Here is a 21,630-nt window from a genome sequence, read left to right on the forward strand (position 1 = left end):
CAATAAAGCGGGCGCATTCCTCTGACACGAAGAAAAAATCCTGTTTCAGCTGCGGCCCAGAAAATTACTTAGCCAGCTATTCGACCTTCGTGACCCCGAAGAAATGTAACAACTGTGGCAATATGGAAATCAGTGCCTTCGAAACTGCTGCCAAGCGAGAGGTTCCGGTCAGAGATCGGCCGTGCAGAGGAGGCAGGCCACATCAGCGCGTGTTGTACGTTACGTGTGCCGAGCCCGGACGCGAACATATTAAAAAGGAACTGAAATTAAGAACTCGTTTTTCCTGGTTGCAATGGGGCCAGTGATATAGGACGATGTATTCCGCCATGACCGTTTTATTTGACACCAGGCGGCATCATATGGCGCCATTCTCTATCACTTTTGGTTATTATTAAGTCTTAAAGAAAGGCGAAATTTATGCCTATTTTCTCAAGATGTAGTGCCCGACACATGTCTATTCTGCGCATGCGCACAGCATAGTGGACCGACATAGATGCAATAAAAGAAATATCTCTTTTCGGCTACTTCGCGTACTGTAAGTAAACGTTCAGTTGCTTTGCTTTTCCTGCAGAGCTTACCTACGCACGTTTCCACCCCATTCTTCATCTGGCATTGCTTTTGATGATCCTTGCACTCCTTCTCCTTTTCCGGTGAGCAGGATTTTTGCTCTGTAGTTGTCTCTAAAATGAAAGAAATGGTAGCAGAGTTTTGCGCTTCAAGATATTTAGAGGTTTATGATTAACAAAACGATCAAAGTAAAGGCAGTGAATGAGATCAGTGCTACAGAGACCGTAAGGGTTTCAGAGCAGCGTAGGTGTTTCTTATTTACTAAGGTTGCATTTGTTCTATGGCCCACACTCTAAGCGCAGTAATCTGCTCACATTACTTTGTACGATACGTACTTACCTCCATGGTTTACTATACATCCAAGAGTCGCAACATATTAAACGCCCCTCTATATCTACTCATTATATAAGGTCGGAAAGGGGAAGCGTTTTTCAGCAATAGAACACAACATGCAAAACACCCACGAGTGTGACGCACAAACTTTGTAATCGTATTTAAAAGGCTGCTGCAGGGCTCGTTCAGCTGCATCGCCACCTTATATCTCGACCTCCTCTATGGCGGCAAAATCAAGTAAGCCACCGGAAAACAGCACGTGCAGCTGTGCATGTGTGGAGTATTGAGTCCACATATGTTCAGCACTGTGAAATACATTTGATAGGTGGTCGCTATGACAGAGAACTGGCGAATAAGTTGGCCCATACATTAGGTTAGACAGGGAACCAGAGAACAAGATCTCTTTCAAGGAAGCATATTTTGGTGACAAAACATTTCTTGTCTCATGAATGGCGTGGGCAGGAATTGGGGACATGTTGTGTAGGCCGCACAAATTGTCGACAGATAGAAAACACAGCCGCGGCTTTGTTTAGAACCCGCTTCAAAGCGGACAGATGAGCTTCCCTGGCCCAGCCCCGAGAGCTTTATACTCTCGCCACAGCCGATTACGCCTCGTGTAAAACTGCAACGCACTCTCACTTTCTACAGTAAGCATCGTCGTCTACATCATAATCTAGCTTCAGCCACTTGCCTCCTTCGCAGTGAACACCGTTATCTTCATGAAGTTCTATCTGCGTCGCTCCTTCGTTTTACCTAGGTGAATAAGCATACGTGCACGCCATCTGGTGAGTGCGGACGAGGACAGCGAGCGTAGTGTCGGGCAATTACATGTGGAGGCAAAAAAGAACTCGCGACGCTCTTGCATTTCCGCACGTAAGAAGACTTAAGTACACCCATGTAATTTCATTATTATGCAAACTCAACGAAATGTGTTTCTTCCCTCACACCAAAACATCCCCATTAAAGCCAATACTGCCGTTTCGGAAACACTGTATGCCGCTGGCAAACATTATGAGAGTCGCCACTTCGAGGTGCATCGGTGTAAAGTACGCACACAGGTAGCTAAAAAACAGAAAGCAGGTTCTCAGGTGGTCCAGCTTAAGGCGCCCGTTCGTGACTTGAAATGCAACGGCGTAACTGATGTGCAGCTCAAAGTTGGTCCCCGGGCCACCCAATTTCAGTTGTTAGCGGCCAGCCTGAAGCGCGAATTTCTGCTCGGTTTCCTGCAACATGACATGGGTATCCAGAGCACAGATGTCTTGGGCAGTCTGGTAAATGGCATCGTTAAGATCCTTATCCACCTGTTGACGAATCCGCGTCATACCCCTAAAGGTGACGCTGAAGCGTACCAGGGAAATTGCAGGCATTAGAACCTATTGCAAGCATTGTAAATGGAGGACTGCAGTGGCACCTGACGAGTAAGTTAGGCTGCGGCGTAAAAGGCTAATGTGTAAGTGCAAGGTGGAAAGTGGAGGCGGCGGCAGTGTTCGTTGTGAACCAAAAATCTCGATTATGTCTGTAACATGTGACGTCCCCGCGATACGTCCCCGTGGTGCGGGCGGAGTCTGACTTTGGACTCCATCTTACCTTATGTAACATGTGACGGTTTCCAGTTATATGGATTGTAGACCTGAAGCTGGTATAAATTGCTACCCGAGTGTCCAGCTGTAAACTCCGTAGTGATAATATGCGACGGTAACATGAAAGAAAAAAAACTGCCCACTATTATATTATTTCCCAAAGCGAAATTTGAACGCAGCTCATCAGCTGTTTCATCTTTTCAATAGATTGAGGCAAAGATTTCGAGCAAGACACGTATGTACAATCAGAGACAACTTTTATTTAATTTTTCACACGTATTTCTTCAAGAAACACTCCACTAACAGTTCATGGCTGTCAAGAAAGAAGCTTTGTGGTCGGATAAATGAAGAGAGCAATTGAGTTAATGGGAGGTTGCGGGATGCAGCGCGTGGGTCCATAGGAACGTTGCGCGATGAACAGATAGCAGCGTCAAGCTGATGCCGCTGATGCAGTTAGCGAGTGAAGTGAGTGAGAACGGGATGCACGCACCGTGATCCGCTGATAGTGAGCCGCGCCGTTTCGGCAACCGGAGAGCACCCTCGCCGCCACGAAGGAAGAGGGGGGGGGGACCCCCTCTTCCTCTGTCTGCATGACGGCGACGGTGTTCTACCCAGCACGGAGTCTTGATTCGATAGCGGCGTCAGCGGCATCAGGTCGCTGCTAGCGGTGCCTTCGGCGACCCCCCTCCCTCCCCCCCCTCCTCGTGTTCTCTGGTTGCTGCGCGCGCTCCTGCTGCCATCGTTCGCCGATAAGTGTACCCCCCCCCCCCCCTCTCTTCCTGCGAGGCTCCGGTTGCCGAAGCGCATGCTAGAACTAAGGGGCTGAAAGGAGCCGGAACTGGTTACGAGGCATGCCGACGCCGACGCGAAATCCAGGAATGGGCGCCAAAGAGCTGCGCTCTAAAACGGAATCGGGACCTTTTAATCTCGAGTCAGTCATGCATACTCTAGGTCCCGCACGGTCGATCGGACGGCTTGGTTAAAGCGGATGTTTCTCTGTATGTCGGCTGGTCTTTCATATAATGCGGTAGCTTACGACTGTATATTAAGTGCGTTTGAGATTTAAGGGAATATATGAGGGGTATATATTAAGAGAGCACTGATTTAGTAAGAAGTATATGGATAAATGGGAGTGTACGTCGGAAAGGCGAGCCTCATAACGGAGTAAATATCGCGCCCTCAAAGGCGGATGTTAAGCAAAGCTCAAACTATCTGCAGGAAAATATGATGGCACAGATCAGACACTCGCCTGCATAGCCCTCATGATGCCGAGGTGAACTCGTGAAAAGAAAGCTGGTGCCGCCGGCTGATGCCATGAAAGCGATACCATAATAACAACCAAGAAGTCAGGAAGGCTTGAGAGCCGGTTGAATTATCGTTATCATGAAAAAGACAAAGTAAGTTCAAACCGAACATGTATAAAATACTTTCGGCCAAGTATATTACCTTAGAATACTGCAAAACTAAATTACCACTAGACATGCGCTCAAATTTTGATTTATCGAGTACTTATCATCAGCCAATTGCTTTATAGAAATTGAGCGACTTGCACATATTTGCAGATGAACAACTAACAGTGATCGCCAAATGACACGTTAATTTGAGCAGAGTGTAGAAAACAGCGCACCCTTAAGACGTGGAAAATAACAGATAGAACATTGTGTCGTCCTATGTTGCACTGTCCACGTCTTAAGGGTGCACTGTTTTTCCAAACAGGAACTACAAACTAGCCCGTTCTTCCACTCTGCTCGCTGGTCGCTGAGCTTTCAGAGACTTTGACCTTTTCGTCCGCATTATGAGCACGATGGGGAGGCGGGAAACAAGTAGAAAGAGAAAGGCTGTGAACAGAGCGTATTGCATGCGATTATAAAAGAAAACGTACCTAAGGTCACAGTGGTCGGCTTGGCAACATCAGTGTGATTTGTGTACACTGAGCTTGCTGAAGGTTTGTCTGTGACACGATTGTCAACGCAACGTCAGGATGGAAGCAAGGCGAGAGCGAAAGTGAAAAGCCCAAAAAGGAACGCATTCGATGAAGTTTCAAAGAAAATTTACCGTGGATGGCTGGAGGAGTGGTCGACACGGTAACATCACTGTCATGGGCGGTTACTGTGTTTTCAGGGACTATGTTTGTTTTGGGCACCAATGCCCGCGTACGGAGAAGAAAGAAAAAGGAAGATTAAAGAGAAAGGCAGGGAATGGAACGCATTACAAGCAATTGTAAAAGTAAATGTATCTGGTGTCGCCGAAGGAGTGGTCGGCTGGGCAATTTCCGCGTCACGTCGCTGAGCTTCCTGAAGGAGTTTTGGTCACTGGCAGAATATAAATGGAATGGCGACGCGGAAAGAAAGGGGAGAGCGGAAGTGAAATGCAGAAAATGTACATCAATACAAATATTTTCAAAAAGCTTAACTGGCATAACGCTAATAGACGACTCGTCCGCATCAGTTTCAGTGGGGGCTGTTGTGGTTTTAGGGTCTATGATTTTTGTCGGCACTGATGTCAGTACGAGACGAAGAACGAAACAGGAAGGTGAAATGGAAAGACAGAGAATGGAGGGTATTACTTGCACTTGTAAAATAAAAGATTTATGTATTTAGGAATACTGTCAACCCTCTTTTGAGGGTCATAACAGGGAGGGAAAACAAATGTATACTCATAAATGAACAAAGCACTCCTAATATAAAAATCAAGAGAGCAAAAAAACGCAACACAATATCACCGTACAGTCACTTGCTTTACTAAAATATATATACAAATGTTATATACACGCACATCGACATGAATCTAATCACCGCTACCTAGTGTGTTCACAAATGCAGCTACATTCGTAAACTCAGCAACATAAGCGAGCAGCTTGTTCTGGCGCTCATTAGCATCCGGAAGAAATGAGCAGCGAAATGCTTTAGTGTTGGTTATATAAGGCCGAATTGTTTTGTAATGATTAAAGCGGGAGCTTAATCTACCTGGAGGCTGCATATTTGTTCTGTTATTTATGTTCATTTCTCCGTGGATGATTTGGTACAGTATATTTTGCCTTAACTTTTTGTCGCCGAAGGAGTGATCGGCTGTCCAAATTCCGTGTGATTTGTGGTCGCTGAGGTGCCCGAAGCCGGTTTTGTCAGTGGCACATTGTAAACTCAATGGTGAGGCGTGAAGAAAGGCGAGAAGGGAAGTGAAATGCATAAAATGCACTCCATTACAGGAATTTTCAAAAACATTACCTGGGATAATGGAAGGGGTCGTTTGGTCAGCATCACTTTCTGTGGGGGCTGTTGTGGCTTTAGGGTCTAAGTCTTTCGTGGGCCCTGATGCCAGCGCAAGGCGAAGAGCGAAACAGGAAGGTGAAAGAGAAAGAAAGAGAAAGGAGAGTGTTATACGCACTTGTAAAATAAAATATTAAATTTTTTTGGGATATTGCCACCCCTGATTTGAGGCTCATAACAGGGAGGGAAAAACAAATGTATATACTCAGAAATGAACAAAGCACTCCCAATATAATAAGCAAGAGAGCATAAAAACGCAACACAGCACCGTCGTAATGTTACTTGCTCTACTAAAATATATATACAAATGTTATATACATGCACATCGACAGGCATTTAATCACCGCTACCTAGTGTATTCACAAATGCAGCTACACTCGTAAGCTCAGCAACATGAGTGGGTAGCTTGTTCTAGCGCTCATCAGCATCCGGAAAGAATGAGCAGAGAAATGCTTTAGTGTTGGTTATATAAGGCCGAATTGTTTTGTAATGATTAATCCGGGAGCTTAATCTACCTGGAGGCTGCAGATATGTTCCTTTATTTATGTTATTTTCTCCGTGGATGATTTGGTACAGTATTTTTTGCCTTTACTTTTTGTCGCCGAAGGAGTGATCGGCTGTCCAAATTCCGTGTGATTTGTGGTCGCTGAGGTGCCCGAAGCCGGTTTTGTCAGTGGCACATTGTAAACTCAATGGTGAGGCGTGAAGAAAGGCGAGAAGGGAAGTGAAATGCATAAAATGCACTCCATTACAGGAATTTTCAAAAACCTTACCTGGGATAATGGAAGGGGTCGTTTGGTCAGCATCACTTTCTGTGGGGGCTGTTGTGGCTTTAGGGTCTAAGTCTTTCGTGGGCCCTGATGCCAGCGCAAGGCGAAGAGCGAAACAGGAAGGTGAAAGAGAAAGAAAGAGAAAGGAGAGTGTTATACGCACTTGTAAAATAAAATATTAAATTTTTTTTTAGGATACTGTCAAGCCTCATTTGAGGCTCATAACAGGGAGGGAAAAACAAATGTATATACTCAGAAATGAACAAAGCACTCCCAATATAATAATCAAGAGAGCATAAAAACGCAACACAGCACCGTCGTAATGTCACTTGCTCTACTAAAATATATATACAAATGTTATATACATGCACATCGACAGGCATTTAATCACCGCTACCTAGTGTATTCACAAATGCAGCTACACTCGTAAGCTCAGCAACATGAGTGGGTAGCTTGTTCTAGCGCTCATTAGCATCCGGAAAGAATGAGCAGAGAAATGCCTTAGTGTTGGTTATATAAGGCCGAATTGTTTTGTAATGATTAATCCGGGAGCTTAATCTACCTGGAGGCTGCAGATATGTTCCTTTATTTATGTTATTTTCTCCGTGGATGATTTGGTACAGTATTTTTTGCCTTTACTTTTTGTCGCCGAAGGAGTGATCGGCTGTCCAAATTCCGTGTGATTTGTGGTCGCTGAGGTGCCCGAAGCCGGTTTTGGCAGTGGCACATTGTAAACTCAATGGTGAGGCGTGAAGAAAGGCGAGAAGGGAAGTGAAATGCATAAAATGCACTCCATTACAGGAATTTTCAAAAACCTTACCTGGGATAATGGAAGGGGTCGTTTGGTCAGCATCACTTTCTGTGGGGGCTGTTGTGGCTTTAGGGTCTAAGTCTTTCGTGGGCCCTGATGCCAGCGCAAGGCGAAGAGCGAAACAGGAAGGTGAAAGAGAAAGAAAGAGAAAGGAGAGTGTTATACGCACTTGTAAAATAAAATAATAAATTTTTTTGGGATATTGCCACCCCTGATTTGAGGCTCATAACAGGGAGGGAAAAACAAATGTATATACTCAGAAATGAACAAAGCACTCCCAATATAATAAGCAAGAGAGCATAAAAACGCAACGCAGCACCGTCGTAATGTCACTTGCTCTACTAAAATATATATACAAATGTTATATACATGCACATCGACAGGCATTTAATCACCGCTACCTAGTGTATTCACAAATGCAGCTACACTCGTAAGCTCAGCAACATGAGTGGGTAGCTTGTTCTAGCGCTCATTAGCATCCGGAAAGAATGAGCAGAGAAATGCTTTAGTGTTGGTTATATAAGGCCGAATTGTTTTGTAAGGATTAATCCGGGAGCTTAATCTACCTGGAGGCTGCAGATATGTTCCTTTATTTATGTTATTTTCTCCGTGGATGATTTGGTACAGTATTTTTTGCCTTTACTTTTTGTCGCCGAAGGAGTGATCGGCTGTCCAAATTCCGTGTGATTTGTGGTCGCTGAGGTGCCCGAAGCCGGTTTTGTCAGTGGCACATTGTAAACTCAATGGTGAGGCGCGAAGAAAGGCGAGAAGGGAAGTGAAATGCATAAAATGCACTCCATTACAGGAATTTTCAAAAACCTTACCTGGGATAATGGAAGGGGTCGTTTGGTCAGCATCACTTTCTGTGGGGGCTGTTGTGGCTTTAGGGTCTAAGTCTTTCGTGGGCCCTAATGCCAGCGCGAGGCGAAGAGCGAAACAGGAAGGTGAAAGAGAAAGAAAGAGAAAGGAGAGTGTTATACGCACTTGTAAAATAAAATATTAAATTTCTTTTTTAGGATACTGTCAAGCCTCATTTGAGGCTCATAACAGGGAGGGAAAAACAAATGTATATACTCAGAAATGAACCAAGTACTCCCAATATAATAAGCAAGAGAGCATAAAAACGCAACACAGCACCGTCGTAATGTCACTTGCTCTACTAAAATATATATACAAATGTTATATACATGCACATCGACAGGCATTTAATCACCGCTACCTAGTGTATTCACAAATGCAGCTACACTCGTAAGCTCAGCAACATGAGTGGGTAGCTTGTTCTAGCGCTCATTAGCATCCGGAAAGAATGAGCAGAGAAATGCTTTAGTGTTGGTTATATAAGGCCGAATTGTTTTGTAATGATTAATCCGGGAGGTTAATCTACCTGGAGGCTGCAGATATGTTCCTTTATTTATGTTATTTTCTCCGTGGATGATTTGGTACAGTATTTTTTGCCTTTACTTTTTGTCGCCGAAGGAGTGATCGGCTGTCCAAATTCCGTGTGATTTGTGGTCGCTGAGGTGCCCGAAGCCGGTTTTGTCAGTGGCACATTGTAAACTCAATGGTGAGGCGTGAAGAAAGGCGAGAAGGGAAGTGAAATGCATAAAATGCACTCCATTACAGGAATTTTCAAAAACCTTACCTGGGATAATGGAAGGGGTCGTTTGGTCAGCATCACTTTCTGTGAGGGCTGTTGTGGCTTTAGGGTCTAAGTCTTTCGTGGGCCCTGATGCCAGCGCAAGGCGAAGAGCGAAACAGGAAGGTGAAAGAGAAAGAAAGAGAAAGGAGAGTGTTATACGCTCTTGTAAAATAAAATATTAAATTTTTTTTAGGATACTGTCAAGCCTCATTTGAGGCTCATAACAGGGAGGGAAAAACAAATGTATATACTCAGAAATGAACAAAGCACTCCCAATATAATAAGCAAGAGAGCATAAAAACGCAACACAGCACCGTCGTAATGTCACTTGCTCTACTAAAATATATATACAAATGTTATATACATGCACATCGACAGGCATTTAATCACCGCTACCTAGTGTATTCACAAATGCAGCTACACTCATAAGCTCAGCAACACGAGTGGGTAGCTTGTTCTAGCGCTCATCAGCATCCGGAAAGAATGAGCAGAGAAATGCTTTAGTGTTGGTTATATAAGGCCGAATTGTTTTGTAATGATTAATCCGGGAGCTTAATCTACTTGGAGGCTGCAGATATGTTCCTTTATTTATGTTATTTTCTCCGTGGATGATTTGGTACAGTATTTTTTGCCTTTACTTTTTGTCGCCGAAGGAGTGATCGGCTGTCCAAATTCTGTGTGATTTGTGGTCGCTGAGGTGCCCGAAGCCGGTTTTGTCAGTGGCACATTGTAAACTCAATGGTGAGGCGTGAAGAAAGGCGAGAAGGGAAGTGAAATGCATAAAATGCATTCCATTACAGGAATTTTCAAAAACCTTACCTGGGATAATGGAAGGGGTCGTTTGGTCAGCATCACTTTCTGTGGGGGCTGTTGTGGCTTTAGGGTCTAAGTCTTTCGTGGGCCCTGATGCCAGCGCAAGGCGAAGAGCGAAACAGGAAGGTGAAAGAGAAAGAAAGAGAAAGGAGTGTGTTATACGCACTTGTAAAATAAAATATTAATTTTTTTTTGGGATACTGTCAAGCCTCATTTGAGGCTCATAACAGGGAGGGAAAAACAAATGTATATACTCAGAAATGAACAAAGCACTCCCAATATAATAAGCAAGAGAGCATAAAAACGCAACACAGCACCGTCGTAATGTCACTTGCTCTACTAAAATATATATACAAATGTTATATACATGCACATCGACAGGCATTTAATCACCGCTACCTAGTGTATTCACAAATGCAGCTACACTCGTAAGCTCAGCAACATGAGTGGGTAGCTTGTTCTAGCGCTCATTAGCATCCGGAAAGAATGAGCAGAGAAATGCTTTAGTGTTGGTTATATAAGGCCGAATTGTTTTGTAATGATTAATCCGGGAGCTTAATCTACCTGGAGGCTGCAGATATGTTCCTTTATTTATGTTATTTTCTCCGTGGATGATTTGGTACAGTATTTTTTGCCTTTACTTTTTGTCGCCGAAGGAGTGATCGGCTGTCCAAATTCCGTGTGATTTGTGGTCGCTGAGGTGCCCGAAGCCGGTTTTGTCAGTAGCACATTGTAAACTCAATGGTGAGGCGTGAAGAAAGGCGAGAAGGGAAGTGAAATGCATAAAATGCACTCCATTACAGGAATTTTCAAAAACCTTACCTGGGATAATGGAAGGGGTCGTTTGGTCAGCATCACTTTCTGTGAGGGCTGTTGTGGCTTTAGGGTCTAAGTCTTTCGTGGGCCCTGATGCCAGCGCAAGGCGAAGAGCGAAACAGGAAGGTGAAAGAGAAAGAAAGAGAAAGGAGAGTGTTATACGCACTTGTAAAATAAAATATTAAATTTTTTTTAGGATACTGTCAAGCCTCATTTGAGGCTCATAACAGGGAGGGAAAAACAAATGTATATACTCAGAAATGAACAAAGCACTCCCAATATAATAAGCAAGAGAGCATAAAAACGCAACACAGCACCGTCGTAATGTCACTTGCTCTACTAAAATATATATACAAATGTTATATACATGCACATCGACAGGCATTTAATCACCGCTACCTAGTGTATTCACAAATGCAGCTACACTCGTAAGCTCAGCAACATGAGTGGGTAGATTGTTCTAGCGCTCATCAGCATCCGGAAAGAATGAGCAGAGAAATGCTTTAGTGTTGGTTATATAAGGCCGAATTGTTTTGTAATGATTAATCCGGGAGCTTAATCTACCTGGAGGCTGCAGATATGTTCCTTTATTTATGTTATTTTCTCCGTGGATGATTTGGTACAGTATTTTTTGCCTTTACTTTTTGTCGCCGAAGGAGTGATCGGCTGTCCAAATTCTGTGTGATTTGGGGTCGCTGAGGTGCCCGAAGCCGGTTTTGTCAGTGGCACATTGTAAACTCAGTGGTGAGGCGTGAAGAAAGGCGAGAAGGGAAGTGAAATGCATAAAATGCACTCCATTACAGGAATTTTCAAAAACCTTACCTGGGATAATGGAAGGGGTCGTTTGGTCAGCATCACTTTCTGTGGGGGCTGTTGTGGCTTTAGGGTCTAAGTCTTTCGTGGGCCCTGATGCCAGCGCAAGGCGAAGAGCGAAACAGGAAGGTGATAGAGAAAGAAAGAGAAAGGAGAGTGTTATACGCACTTGTAAAATAAAATATTAAATTTTTTTTAGGATACTGTCAAGCCTCATTTGAGGCTCATAACAGGGAGGGAAAAACAAATGTATATACTCAGAAATGAACAAAGCACTCCCAATATAATAAGCAAGAGAGCATAAAAACGCAACACAGCACCGTCGTAATGTTACTTGCTCTACTAAAATATATATACAAATGTTATATACATGCACATCGACAGGCATTTAATCACCGCTACCTAGTGTATTCACAAATGCAGCTACACTCGTAAGCTCAGCAACATGAGTGGGTAGCTTGTTCTAGCGCTCATTAGCATCCGGAAAGAATGAGCAGAGAAATGCTTTAGTGTTGGTTATATAAGGCCGAATTGTTTTGTAATGATTAATCCGAGAGCTTAATCTACCTGGAGGCTGCAGATATGTTCCTTTATTTATGTTATTTTCTCCGTGGATGATTTGGTACAGTATTTTTTGCCTTTACTTTTTGTCGCCGAAGGAGTGATCGGCTGTCCAAATTCCGTGTGATTTGTGGTCGCTGAGGTGCCCGAAGCCGGTTTTGTCAGTGGCACATTGTAAACTCAATGGTGAGGCGTGAAGAAAGGCGAGAAGGGAAGTGAAATGCATAAAATGCACTCCATTACAGGAATTTTCAAAAACCTTACCTGGGATAATGGAAGGGGTCGTTTGGTCAGCATCACTTTCTGTGAGGGCTGTTGTGGCTTTAGGGTCTAAGTCTTTCGTGGGCCCTGATGCCAGCGCAAGGCGAAGAGCGAAACAGGAAGGTGAAAGAGAAAGAAAGAGAAAGGAGAGTGTTATACGCACTTGTAAAATAAAATATTAAATTTTTTTTTAGGATACTGTCAAGCCTCATTTGAGGCTCATAACAGGGAGGGAAAAACAAATGTATATACTCAGAAATGAACAAAGCACTCCCAATATAATAATCAAGAGAGCATAAAAACGCAACACAGCACCGTCGTAATGTCACTTGCTCTACTAAAATATATATACAAATGTTATATACATGCACATCGACAGGCATTTAATCACCGCTACCTAGTGTATTCACAAATGCAGCTACACTCGTAAGCTCAGCAACATGAGTGGGTAGCTTGTTCTAGCGCTCATTAGCATCCGGAAAGAATGAGCAGAGAAATGCTTTAGTGTTGGTTATATAAGGCCGAATTGTTTTGTAATGATTAATCCGGGAGCTTAATCTACCTGGAGGCTGCAGTTATGTTCCTTTATTTATGTTATTTTCTCCGTGGATGATTTGGTACAGTATTTTTTGCCTTTACTTTTTGTCGCCGAAGGAGTGATCGGCTGTCCAAATTCCGTGTGATTTGTGGTCGCTGAGGTGCCCGAAGCCGGTTTTGTCAGTGGCACATTGTAAACTCAATGGTGAGGCGTGAAGAAAGGCGAGAAGGGAAGTGAAATGCATAAAATGCACTCCATTACAGGAATTTTCAAAAACCTTACCTGGGATAATGGAAGGGGTCGTTTGGTCAGCATCACTTTCTGTGGGGGCTGTTGTGGCTTTAGGGTCTAAGTCTTTCGTGGGCCCTGATGCCAGCGCAAGGCGAAGAGCGAAACAGGAAGGTGAAAGAGAAAGAAAGAGAAAGGAGAGTGTTATACGCACTTGTAAAATAAAATATTAAATTTTTTTTAGGATACTGTCAAGCCTCATTTGAGGCTCATAACAGGGAGGGAAAAACAAATGTATATACTCAGAAATGAACAAAGCACTCCCAATATAATAAGCAAGAGAGCATAAAAACGCAACGCAGCACCGTCGTAATGTCACTTGCTCTACTAAAATATATATACAAATGTTATATACATGCACATCGACAGGCATTTAATCACCGCTACCTAGTGTATTCACAAATGCAGCTACACTCGTAAGCTCAGCAACATGAGTGGGTAGCTTGTTCTAGCGCTCATTAGCATCCGGAAAGAATGAGCAGAGAAATGCTTTAGTGTTGGTTATATAAGGCCGAATTGTTTTGTAAGGATTAATCCGGGAGCTTAATCTACCTGGAGGCTGCAGATATGTTCCTTTATTTATGTTATTTTCTCCGTGGATGATTTGGTACAGTATTTTTTGCCTTTACTTTTTGTCGCCGAAGGAGTGATCAGCTGTCCAAATTCCGTGTGATTTGTGGTCGCTGAGGTGCCCGAAGCCGGTTTTGTCAGTGGCACATTGTAAACTCAATGGTGAGGCGTGAAGAAAGGCGAGAAGGGAAGTGAAATGCATAAAACGCACTCCATTACAGGAATTTTCAAAACCCTTACCTGGGATAATGGAAGGGGTCGTTTGGTCAGCATCACTTTCTGTGGGGGCTGTTGTGGCTTTAGGGTCTAAGTCTTTCGTGGGCCCTAATGCCAGCGCGAGGCGAAGAGCGAAACAGGAAGGTGAAAGAGAAAGAAAGAGAAAGGAGAGTGTTATACGCACTTGTAAAATAAAATATTAAATTTTTTTTAGGATACTGTCAAGCCTCATTTGAGGCTCATAACAGGGAGGGAAAAACAAATGTATATACTCAGAAATGAACAAAGTACTCCCAATATAATAAGCAAGAGAGCATAAAAACGGAACACAGCACCGTCGTAATGTCACTTGCTCTACTAAAATATATATACAAATGTTATATACATGCACATCGACAGGCATTTAATCACCGCTACCTAGTGTATTCACAAATGCAGCTACACTCGTATGCTCAGCAACATGAGTGGGTAGCTTGTTCTAGCGCTCATTAGCATCCGGAAAGAATGAGCAGAGAAATGCTTTTGTGTTGGTTATATAAGGCCGAATTGTTTTGTAATGATTAATCCGGGAGCTTAATCTACCTGGAGGCTGCAGATATGTTCCTTTATTTATGTTATTTTCTCCGTGGATGATTTGGTACAGTATTTTTTGCCTTTACTTTTTGTCGCCGAAGGAGTGATCGGCTGTCCAAATTCCGTGTGATTTGTGGTCGCTGAGGTGCCCGAAGCCGGTTTTGTCAGTGGCACATTGTAAACTCAATGGTGAGGCGTGAAGAAAGGCGAGAAGGGAAGTGAAATGTATAAAATGCACTCCATTACAGGAATTTTCAAAAACCTTACCTGGGATAATGGAAGGGGTCGTTTGGTCAGCATCACTTTCTGTGGGGGCTGTTGTGGCTTTAGGGTCTAAGTCTTTCGTTGGCCCTGATGCCAGCGCAAGGCGAAGAGCGAAACAGGAAGGTGAAAGAGAAAGAAAGAGAAAAGAGAGTGTTATACGCACTTGTAAAATAAAATATTAAATTTTTTTAGGATACTGTCAAGCCTCATTTGAGGCTCATAACAGGGAGGGAAAAACAAATGTATATACTCAGAAATGAACAAAGCACTCCCAATATAATAAGCAAGAGAGCATAAAAACGCAACACAGCACCGTCGTAATGTCACTTGCTCTACTAAAATATATATACAAATGTTATATACATGCACATCGACAGGCATTTAATCACCGCTACCTAGTGTATTCACAAATGCAGCTACACTCGTAAGCTCAGCAACATGAGTGGGTAGCTTGTTCTAGCGCTCATTAGCATCCGGAAAGAATGAGCAGAGAAATGCTTTAGTGTTGGTTATATAAGGCCGAATTGTTTTGTAATGATTAATCCGGGAGGTTAATCTACCTGGAGGCTGCAGATATGTTCCTTTATTTATGTTATTTTCTCCGTGGATGATTTGGTACAGTATTTTTTGCCTTTACTTTTTGTCGCCGAAGGAGTGATCGGCTGTCCAAATTCCGTGTGATTTGTGGTCGCTGAGGTGCCCGAAGCCGGTTTTGTCAGTGGCACATTGTAAACTCAATGGTGAGGCGTGAAGAAAGGCGAGAAGGGAAGTGAAATGCATAAAATGCACTCCATTACAGGAATTTTCAAAAACCTTACCTGGGATAATGGAAGGGGTCGTTTGGTCAGCATCACTTTCTGTGAGGGCTGTTGTGGCTTTAGGGTCTAAGTCTTTCGTGGGCCCTGATGCCAGCGCAAGGCGAAGAGCGAAACAGGAAGGTGAAAGAGAAAGAAAGAGAAAGGAGAGTGTTATACGCACTTGTAAAATAAAATATTAAATTTTTTTTTAGGATACTGTCAAGCCTCATTTGAGGCTCATAACAGGGAGGGAAAAACAAATGTATATACTCAGAAATGAACAAAGCACTCCCAATATAATAAGCAAGAGAGCATAAAAACGCAACACAGCACCGTCGTAATGTCACTTGCTCTACTAAAATATATATACAAATGTTATATACATGCACATCGACAGGCATTTAATCACCGCTACCTAGTGTATTCACAAATGCAGCTACACTCGTAAGCTCAGCAACATGAGTGGGTAGATTGTTCTAGCGCTCATCAGCATCCGGAAAGAATGAGCAGAGAAATGCTTTAGTGTTGGTTATATAAGGCCGAATTGTTTTGTAATGATTAATCCGGGAGCTTAATCTACCTGGAGGCTGCAGATATGTTCCTTTATTTATGTTATTTTCTCCGTGGATGATTTGGTACAGTATTTTTTGCCTTTACTTTTTGTCGCCGAAGGAGTGATCGGCTGTCCAAATTCTGTGTGATTTGGGGTCGCTGAGGTGCCCGAAGCCGGTTTTGTCAGTGGCACATTGTAAACTCAGTGGTGAGGCGTGAAGAAAGGCGAGAAGGGAAGTGAAATGCATAAAATGCACTCCATTACAGGAATTTTCAAAAACCTTACCTGGGATAATGGAAGGGGTCGTTTGGTCAGCATCACTTTCTGTGGGGGCTGTTGTGGCTTTAGGGTCTAAGTCTTTCGTGGGCCCTGATGCCAGCGCAAGGCGAAGAGCGAAACAGGAAGGTGATAGAGAAAGAAAGAGAAAGGAGAGTGTTATACGCACTTGTAAAATAAAATATTAAATTTTTTTTAGGATACTGTCAAGCCTCATTTGAGGCTCATAACAGGGAGGGAAAAACAAATGTATATACTCAGAAATGAACAAAGCACTCCCAATATAATAAGCAAGAGAGCATAAAAACGCAACACAGCACCGTCGTAATGTTACTTGCTCTACTAAAATATATATACAAATGTTATATACATGCACATCGACAGGCATTTAATCACCGCTACCTAGTGTATTCACAAATGCAGCTACACTCGTAAGCTCAGCAACATGAGTGGGTAGCTTGTTCTAGCGCTCATTAGCATCCGGAAAGAATGAGCAGAGAAATGCTTTAGTGTTGGTTATATAAGGCCGAATTGTTTTGTAATGATTAATCCGAGAGCTTAATCTACCTGGAGGCTGCAGATATGTTCCTTTATTTATGTTATTTTCTCCGTGGATGATTTGGTACAGTATTTTTTGCCTTTACTTTTTGTCGCCGAAGGAGTGATCGGCTGTCCAAATTCCGTGTGATTTGTGGTCGCTGAGGTGCCCGAAGCCGGTTTTGTCAGTGGCACATTGTAAACTCAATGGTGAGGCGTGAAGAAAGGCGAGAAGGGAAGTGAAATGCATAAAATGCACTCCATTACAGGAATTTTCAAAAACCTTACCTGGGATAATGGAAGGGGTCGTTTGGTCAGCATCACTTTCTGTGAGGGCTGTTGTGGCTTTAGGGTCTAAGTCTTTCGTGGGCCCTGATGCCAGCGCAAGGCGAAGAGCGAAACAGGAAGGTGAAAGAGAAAGAAAGAGAAAGGAGAGTGTTATACGCACTTGTAAAATAAAATATTAAATTTTTTTTTAGGATACTGTCAAGCCTCATTTGAGGCTCATAACAGGGAGGGAAAAACAAATGTATATACTCAGAAATGAACAAAGCACTCCCAATATAATAATCAAGAGAGCATAAAAACGCAACACAGCACCGTCGTAATGTCACTTGCTCTACTAAAATATATATACAAATGTTATATACATGCACATCGACAGGCATTTAATCACCGCTACCTAGTGTATTCACAAATGCAGCTACACTCGTAAGCTCAGCAACATGAGTGGGTAGCTTGTTCTAGCGCTCATTAGCATCCGGAAAGAATGAGCAGAGAAATGCTTTAGTGTTGGTTATATAAGGCCGAATTGTTTTGTAATGATTAATCCGGGAGCTTAATCTACCTGGAGGCTGCAGTTATGTTCCTTTATTTATGTTATTTTCTCCGTGGATGATTTGGTACAGTATTTTTTGCCTTTACTTTTTGTCGCCGAAGGAGTGATCGGCTGTCCAAATTCCGTGTGATTTGTGGTCGCTGAGGTGCCCGAAGCCGGTTTTGTCAGTGGCACATTGTAAACTCAATGGTGAGGCGTGAAGAAAGGCGAGAAGGGAAGTGAAATGCATAAAATGCACTCCATTACAGGAATTTTCAAAAACCTTACCTGGGATAATGGAAGGGGTCGTTTGGTCAGCATCACTTTCTGTGGGGGCTGTTGTGGCTTTAGGGTCTAAGTCTTTCGTGGGCCCTGATGCCAGCGTAAGGCGAAGAGCGAAACAGGAAGGTGAAAGAGAAAGAAAGAGAAAGGAGAGTGTTATACGCACTTGTAAAATAAAATATTAAATTTTTTTTTAGGATACTGTCAAGCCTCATTTGAGGCTCATAACAGGGAGGGAAAAACAAATGTATATACTCAGAAATGAACAAAGCACTCCCAATATAATAAGCAAGAGAGCATAAAAACGCAACACAGCACCGTCGTAATGTCACTTGCTCTACTAAGATATATATACAAATGTTATATACATGCACATCGACAGGCATTTAATCACCGCTACCTAGTGTATTCACAAATGCAGCTACACTCGTAAGCTCAGCAACATGAGTGGGTAGCTTGTTCTAGCGCTCATCAGAATCCGGAAAGAATGAGCAGAGAAATGCTTTAGTGTTGGTTATATAAGGCCGAATTGTTTTGTAATGATTAATCTGGGAGCCTAATCTACCTGGAGGCTGCAGATATGTTCCTTTATTTATGTTATTTTCTCCGTGGATGATTTGGTACAGTATTTTTTGCTTTTACTTTTTGTCGCCGAAGGAGTGATCGGCTGTCCAAATTCCGTGTGATTTGTGGTCGCTGAGGTGCCCGAAGCCGGTTTTGTCAGTGGCACATTGTAAACTCAATGGTGAGGCGTGAAGAAAGGCGAGAAGGGAAGTGAAATGCATAAAATGCACTCCATTACAGGAATTTTCAAAAACCTTACCTGGGATAATGGAAGGGGTCGTTTGGTCAGCATCACTTTCTGTGGGGGCTGTTGTGGCTTTAGGGTCTAAGTCTTTCGTGGGCCCTGATGCCAGCGCAAGGCGAAGAGCGAAACAGGAAGGTGAAAGAGAAAGAAAGAGAAAGGAGAGTGTTATACGCACTTGTAAAATAAAATATTAAATTTTTTTTAGGATACTGTCAAGCCTCATTTGAGGCTCATAACAGGGAGGGAAAAACAAATGTATATACTCAGAAATGAACAAAGCACTCCCAATATAATAAGCAAGAGAGCATAAAAACGCAACGCAGCACCGTCGTAATGTCACTTGCTCTACTAAAATATATATACAAATGTTATATACATGCACATCGACAGGCATTTAATCACCGCTACCTAGTGTATTCACAAATGCAGCTACACTCGTAAGCTCAGCAACATGAGTGGGTAGCTTGTTCTAGCGCTCATTAGCATCCGGAAAGAATGAGCAGAGAAATGCTTTAGTGTTGGTTATATAAGGCCGAATTGTTTTGTAAGGATTAATCCGGGAGCTTAATCTACCTGGAGGCTGCAGATATGTTCCTTTATTTATGTTATTTTCTCCGTGGATGATTTGGTACAGTATTTTTTGCCTTTACTTTTTGTCGCCGAAGGAGTGATCAGCTGTCCAAATTCCGTGTGATTTGTGGTCGCTGAGGTGCCCGAAGCCGGTTTTGTCAGTGGCACATTGTAAACTCAATGGTGAGGCGTGAAGAAAGGCGAGAAGGGAAGTGAAATGCATAAAACGCACTCCATTACAGGAATTTTCAAAACCCTTACCTGGGATAATGGAAGGGGTCGTTTGGTCAGCATCACTTTCTGTGGGGGCTGTTGTGGCTTTAGGGTCTAAGTCTTTCGTGGGCCCTAATGCCAGCGCGAGGCGAAGAGCGAAACAGGAAGGTGAAAGAGAAAGAAAGAGAAAGGAGAGTGTTATACGCACTTGTAAAATAAAATATTAAATTTTTTTTAGGATACTGTCAAGCCTCATTTGAGGCTCATAACAGGGAGGGAAAAACAAATGTATATACTCAGAAATGAACAAAGTACTCCCAATATAATAAGCAAGAGAGCATAAAAACGGAACACAGCACCGTCGTAATGTCACTTGCTCTACTAAAATATATATACAAATGTTATATACATGCACATCGACAGGCATTTAATCACCGCTACCTAGTGTATTCACAAATGCAGCTACACTCGTATGCTCAGCAACATGAGTGGGTAGCTTGTTCTAGCGCTCATTAGCATCCGGAAAGAATGAGCAGAGAAATGCTTTTGTGTTGGTTATATAAGGCCGAATTGTTTTGTAATGATTAATCCGGGAGCTTAATCTACCTGGAGGCTGCAGATATGTTCCTTTATTTATGTTATTTTCTCCGTGGATGATTTGGTACAGTATTTTTTGCCTTTACTTTTTGTCGCCGAAGGAGTGATCGGCTGTCCAAATTCCGTGTGATTTGTGGTCGCTGAGGTGCCCGAAGCCGGTTTTGTCAGTGGCACATTGTAAACTCAATGGTGAGGCGTGAAGAAAGGCGAGAAGGGAAGTGAAATGTATAAAATGCACTCCATTACAGGAATTTTCAAAAACCTTACCTGGGATAATGGAAGGGGTCGTTTGGTCAGCATCACTTTCTGTGGGGGCTGTTGTGGCTTTAGGGTCTAAGTCTTTCGTTGGCCCTGATGCCAGCGCAAGGCGAAGAGCGAAACAGGAAGGTGAAAGAGAAAGAAAGAGAAAAGAGAGTGTTATACGCACTTGTAAAATAAAATATTAAATTTTTTTAGGATACTGTCAAGCCTCATTTGAGGCTCATAACAGGGAGGGAAAAACAAATGTATATACTCAGAAATGAACAAAGCACTCCCAATATAATAAGCAAGAGAGCATAAAAACGCAACACAGCACCGTCGTAATGTCACTTGCTCTACTAAAATATATATACAAATGTTATATACATGCACATCGACAGGCATTTAATCACCGCTACCTAGTGTATTCACAAATGCAGCTACACTCGTAAGCTCAGCAACATGAGTGGGTAGCTTGTTCTAGCGCTCATTAGCATCCGGAAAGAATGAGCAGAGAAATGCTTTAGTGTTGGTTATATAAGGCCGAATTGTTTTGTAATGATTAATCCGGGAGGTTAATCTACCTGGAGGCTGCAGATATGTTCCTTTATTTATGTTATTTTCTCCGTGGATGATTTGGTACAGTATTTTTTGCCTTTACTTTTTGTCGCCGAAGGAGTGATCGGCTGTCCAAATTCCGTGTGATTTGTGGTCGCTGAGGTGCCCGAAGCCGGTTTTGTCAGTGGCACATTGTAAACTCAATGGTGAGGCGTGAAGAAAGGCGAGAAGGGAAGTGAAATGCATAAAATGCACTCCATTACAGGAATTTTCAAAAACCTTACCTGGGATAATGGAAGGGGTCGTTTGGTCAGCATCACTTTCTGTGAGGGCTGTTGTGGCTTTAGGGTCTAAGTCTTTCGTGGGCCCTGATGCCAGCGCAAGGCGAAGAGCGAAACAGGAAGGTGAAAGAGAAAGAAAGAGAAAGGAGAGTGTTATACGCACTTGTAAAATAAAATATTAAATTTTTTTTTAGGATACTGTCAAGCCTCATTTGAGGCTCATAACAGGGAGGGAAAAACAAATGTATATACTCAGAAATGAACAAAGCACTCCCAATATAATAAGCAAGAGAGCATAAAAACGCAACACAGCACCGTCGTAATGTCACTTGCTCTACTAAAATATATATACAAATGTTATATACATGCACATCGACAGGCATTTAATCACCGCTACCTAGTGTATTCACAAATGCAGCTAC

The 21,630-nt window shown here is 42.8% G+C and overlaps 1 protein-coding gene and 1 long non-coding RNA gene across 2 annotated transcripts in view; one reads left to right on the forward strand and one right to left on the reverse strand.

Moving 5' to 3' along the window:
• Positions 1-5,785, reverse strand: part of LOC146185888 (uncharacterized) — a 41,211-nt gene extending 35,426 nt beyond the window's left edge. The window contains exons 1-2 of the mRNA XM_084606823.1: positions 5,705-5,785; positions 579-680 (exon numbers count right to left, since the gene is read on the reverse strand). Coding sequence (XP_084462949.1) covers positions 579-606 — 28 coding nt within the window. The 5' untranslated portion in view covers positions 607-680; positions 5,705-5,785. The remainder of the gene's footprint in view (positions 1-578; positions 681-5,704) is intronic.
• Positions 1-21,630, forward strand: part of LOC146185887 (uncharacterized) — a 358,500-nt gene that overhangs the window by 39,012 nt on the left and 297,858 nt on the right. The window lies entirely within an intron of this gene.

Source organism: Amblyomma maculatum, chromosome 6 (genome assembly GCF_055883805.1).
Source record: "Amblyomma maculatum isolate TAMU_Amacu chromosome 6, ASM5588380v1, whole genome shotgun sequence".
Lineage (NCBI taxonomy): Eukaryota > Metazoa > Arthropoda > Arachnida > Ixodida > Ixodidae > Amblyomma > Amblyomma maculatum.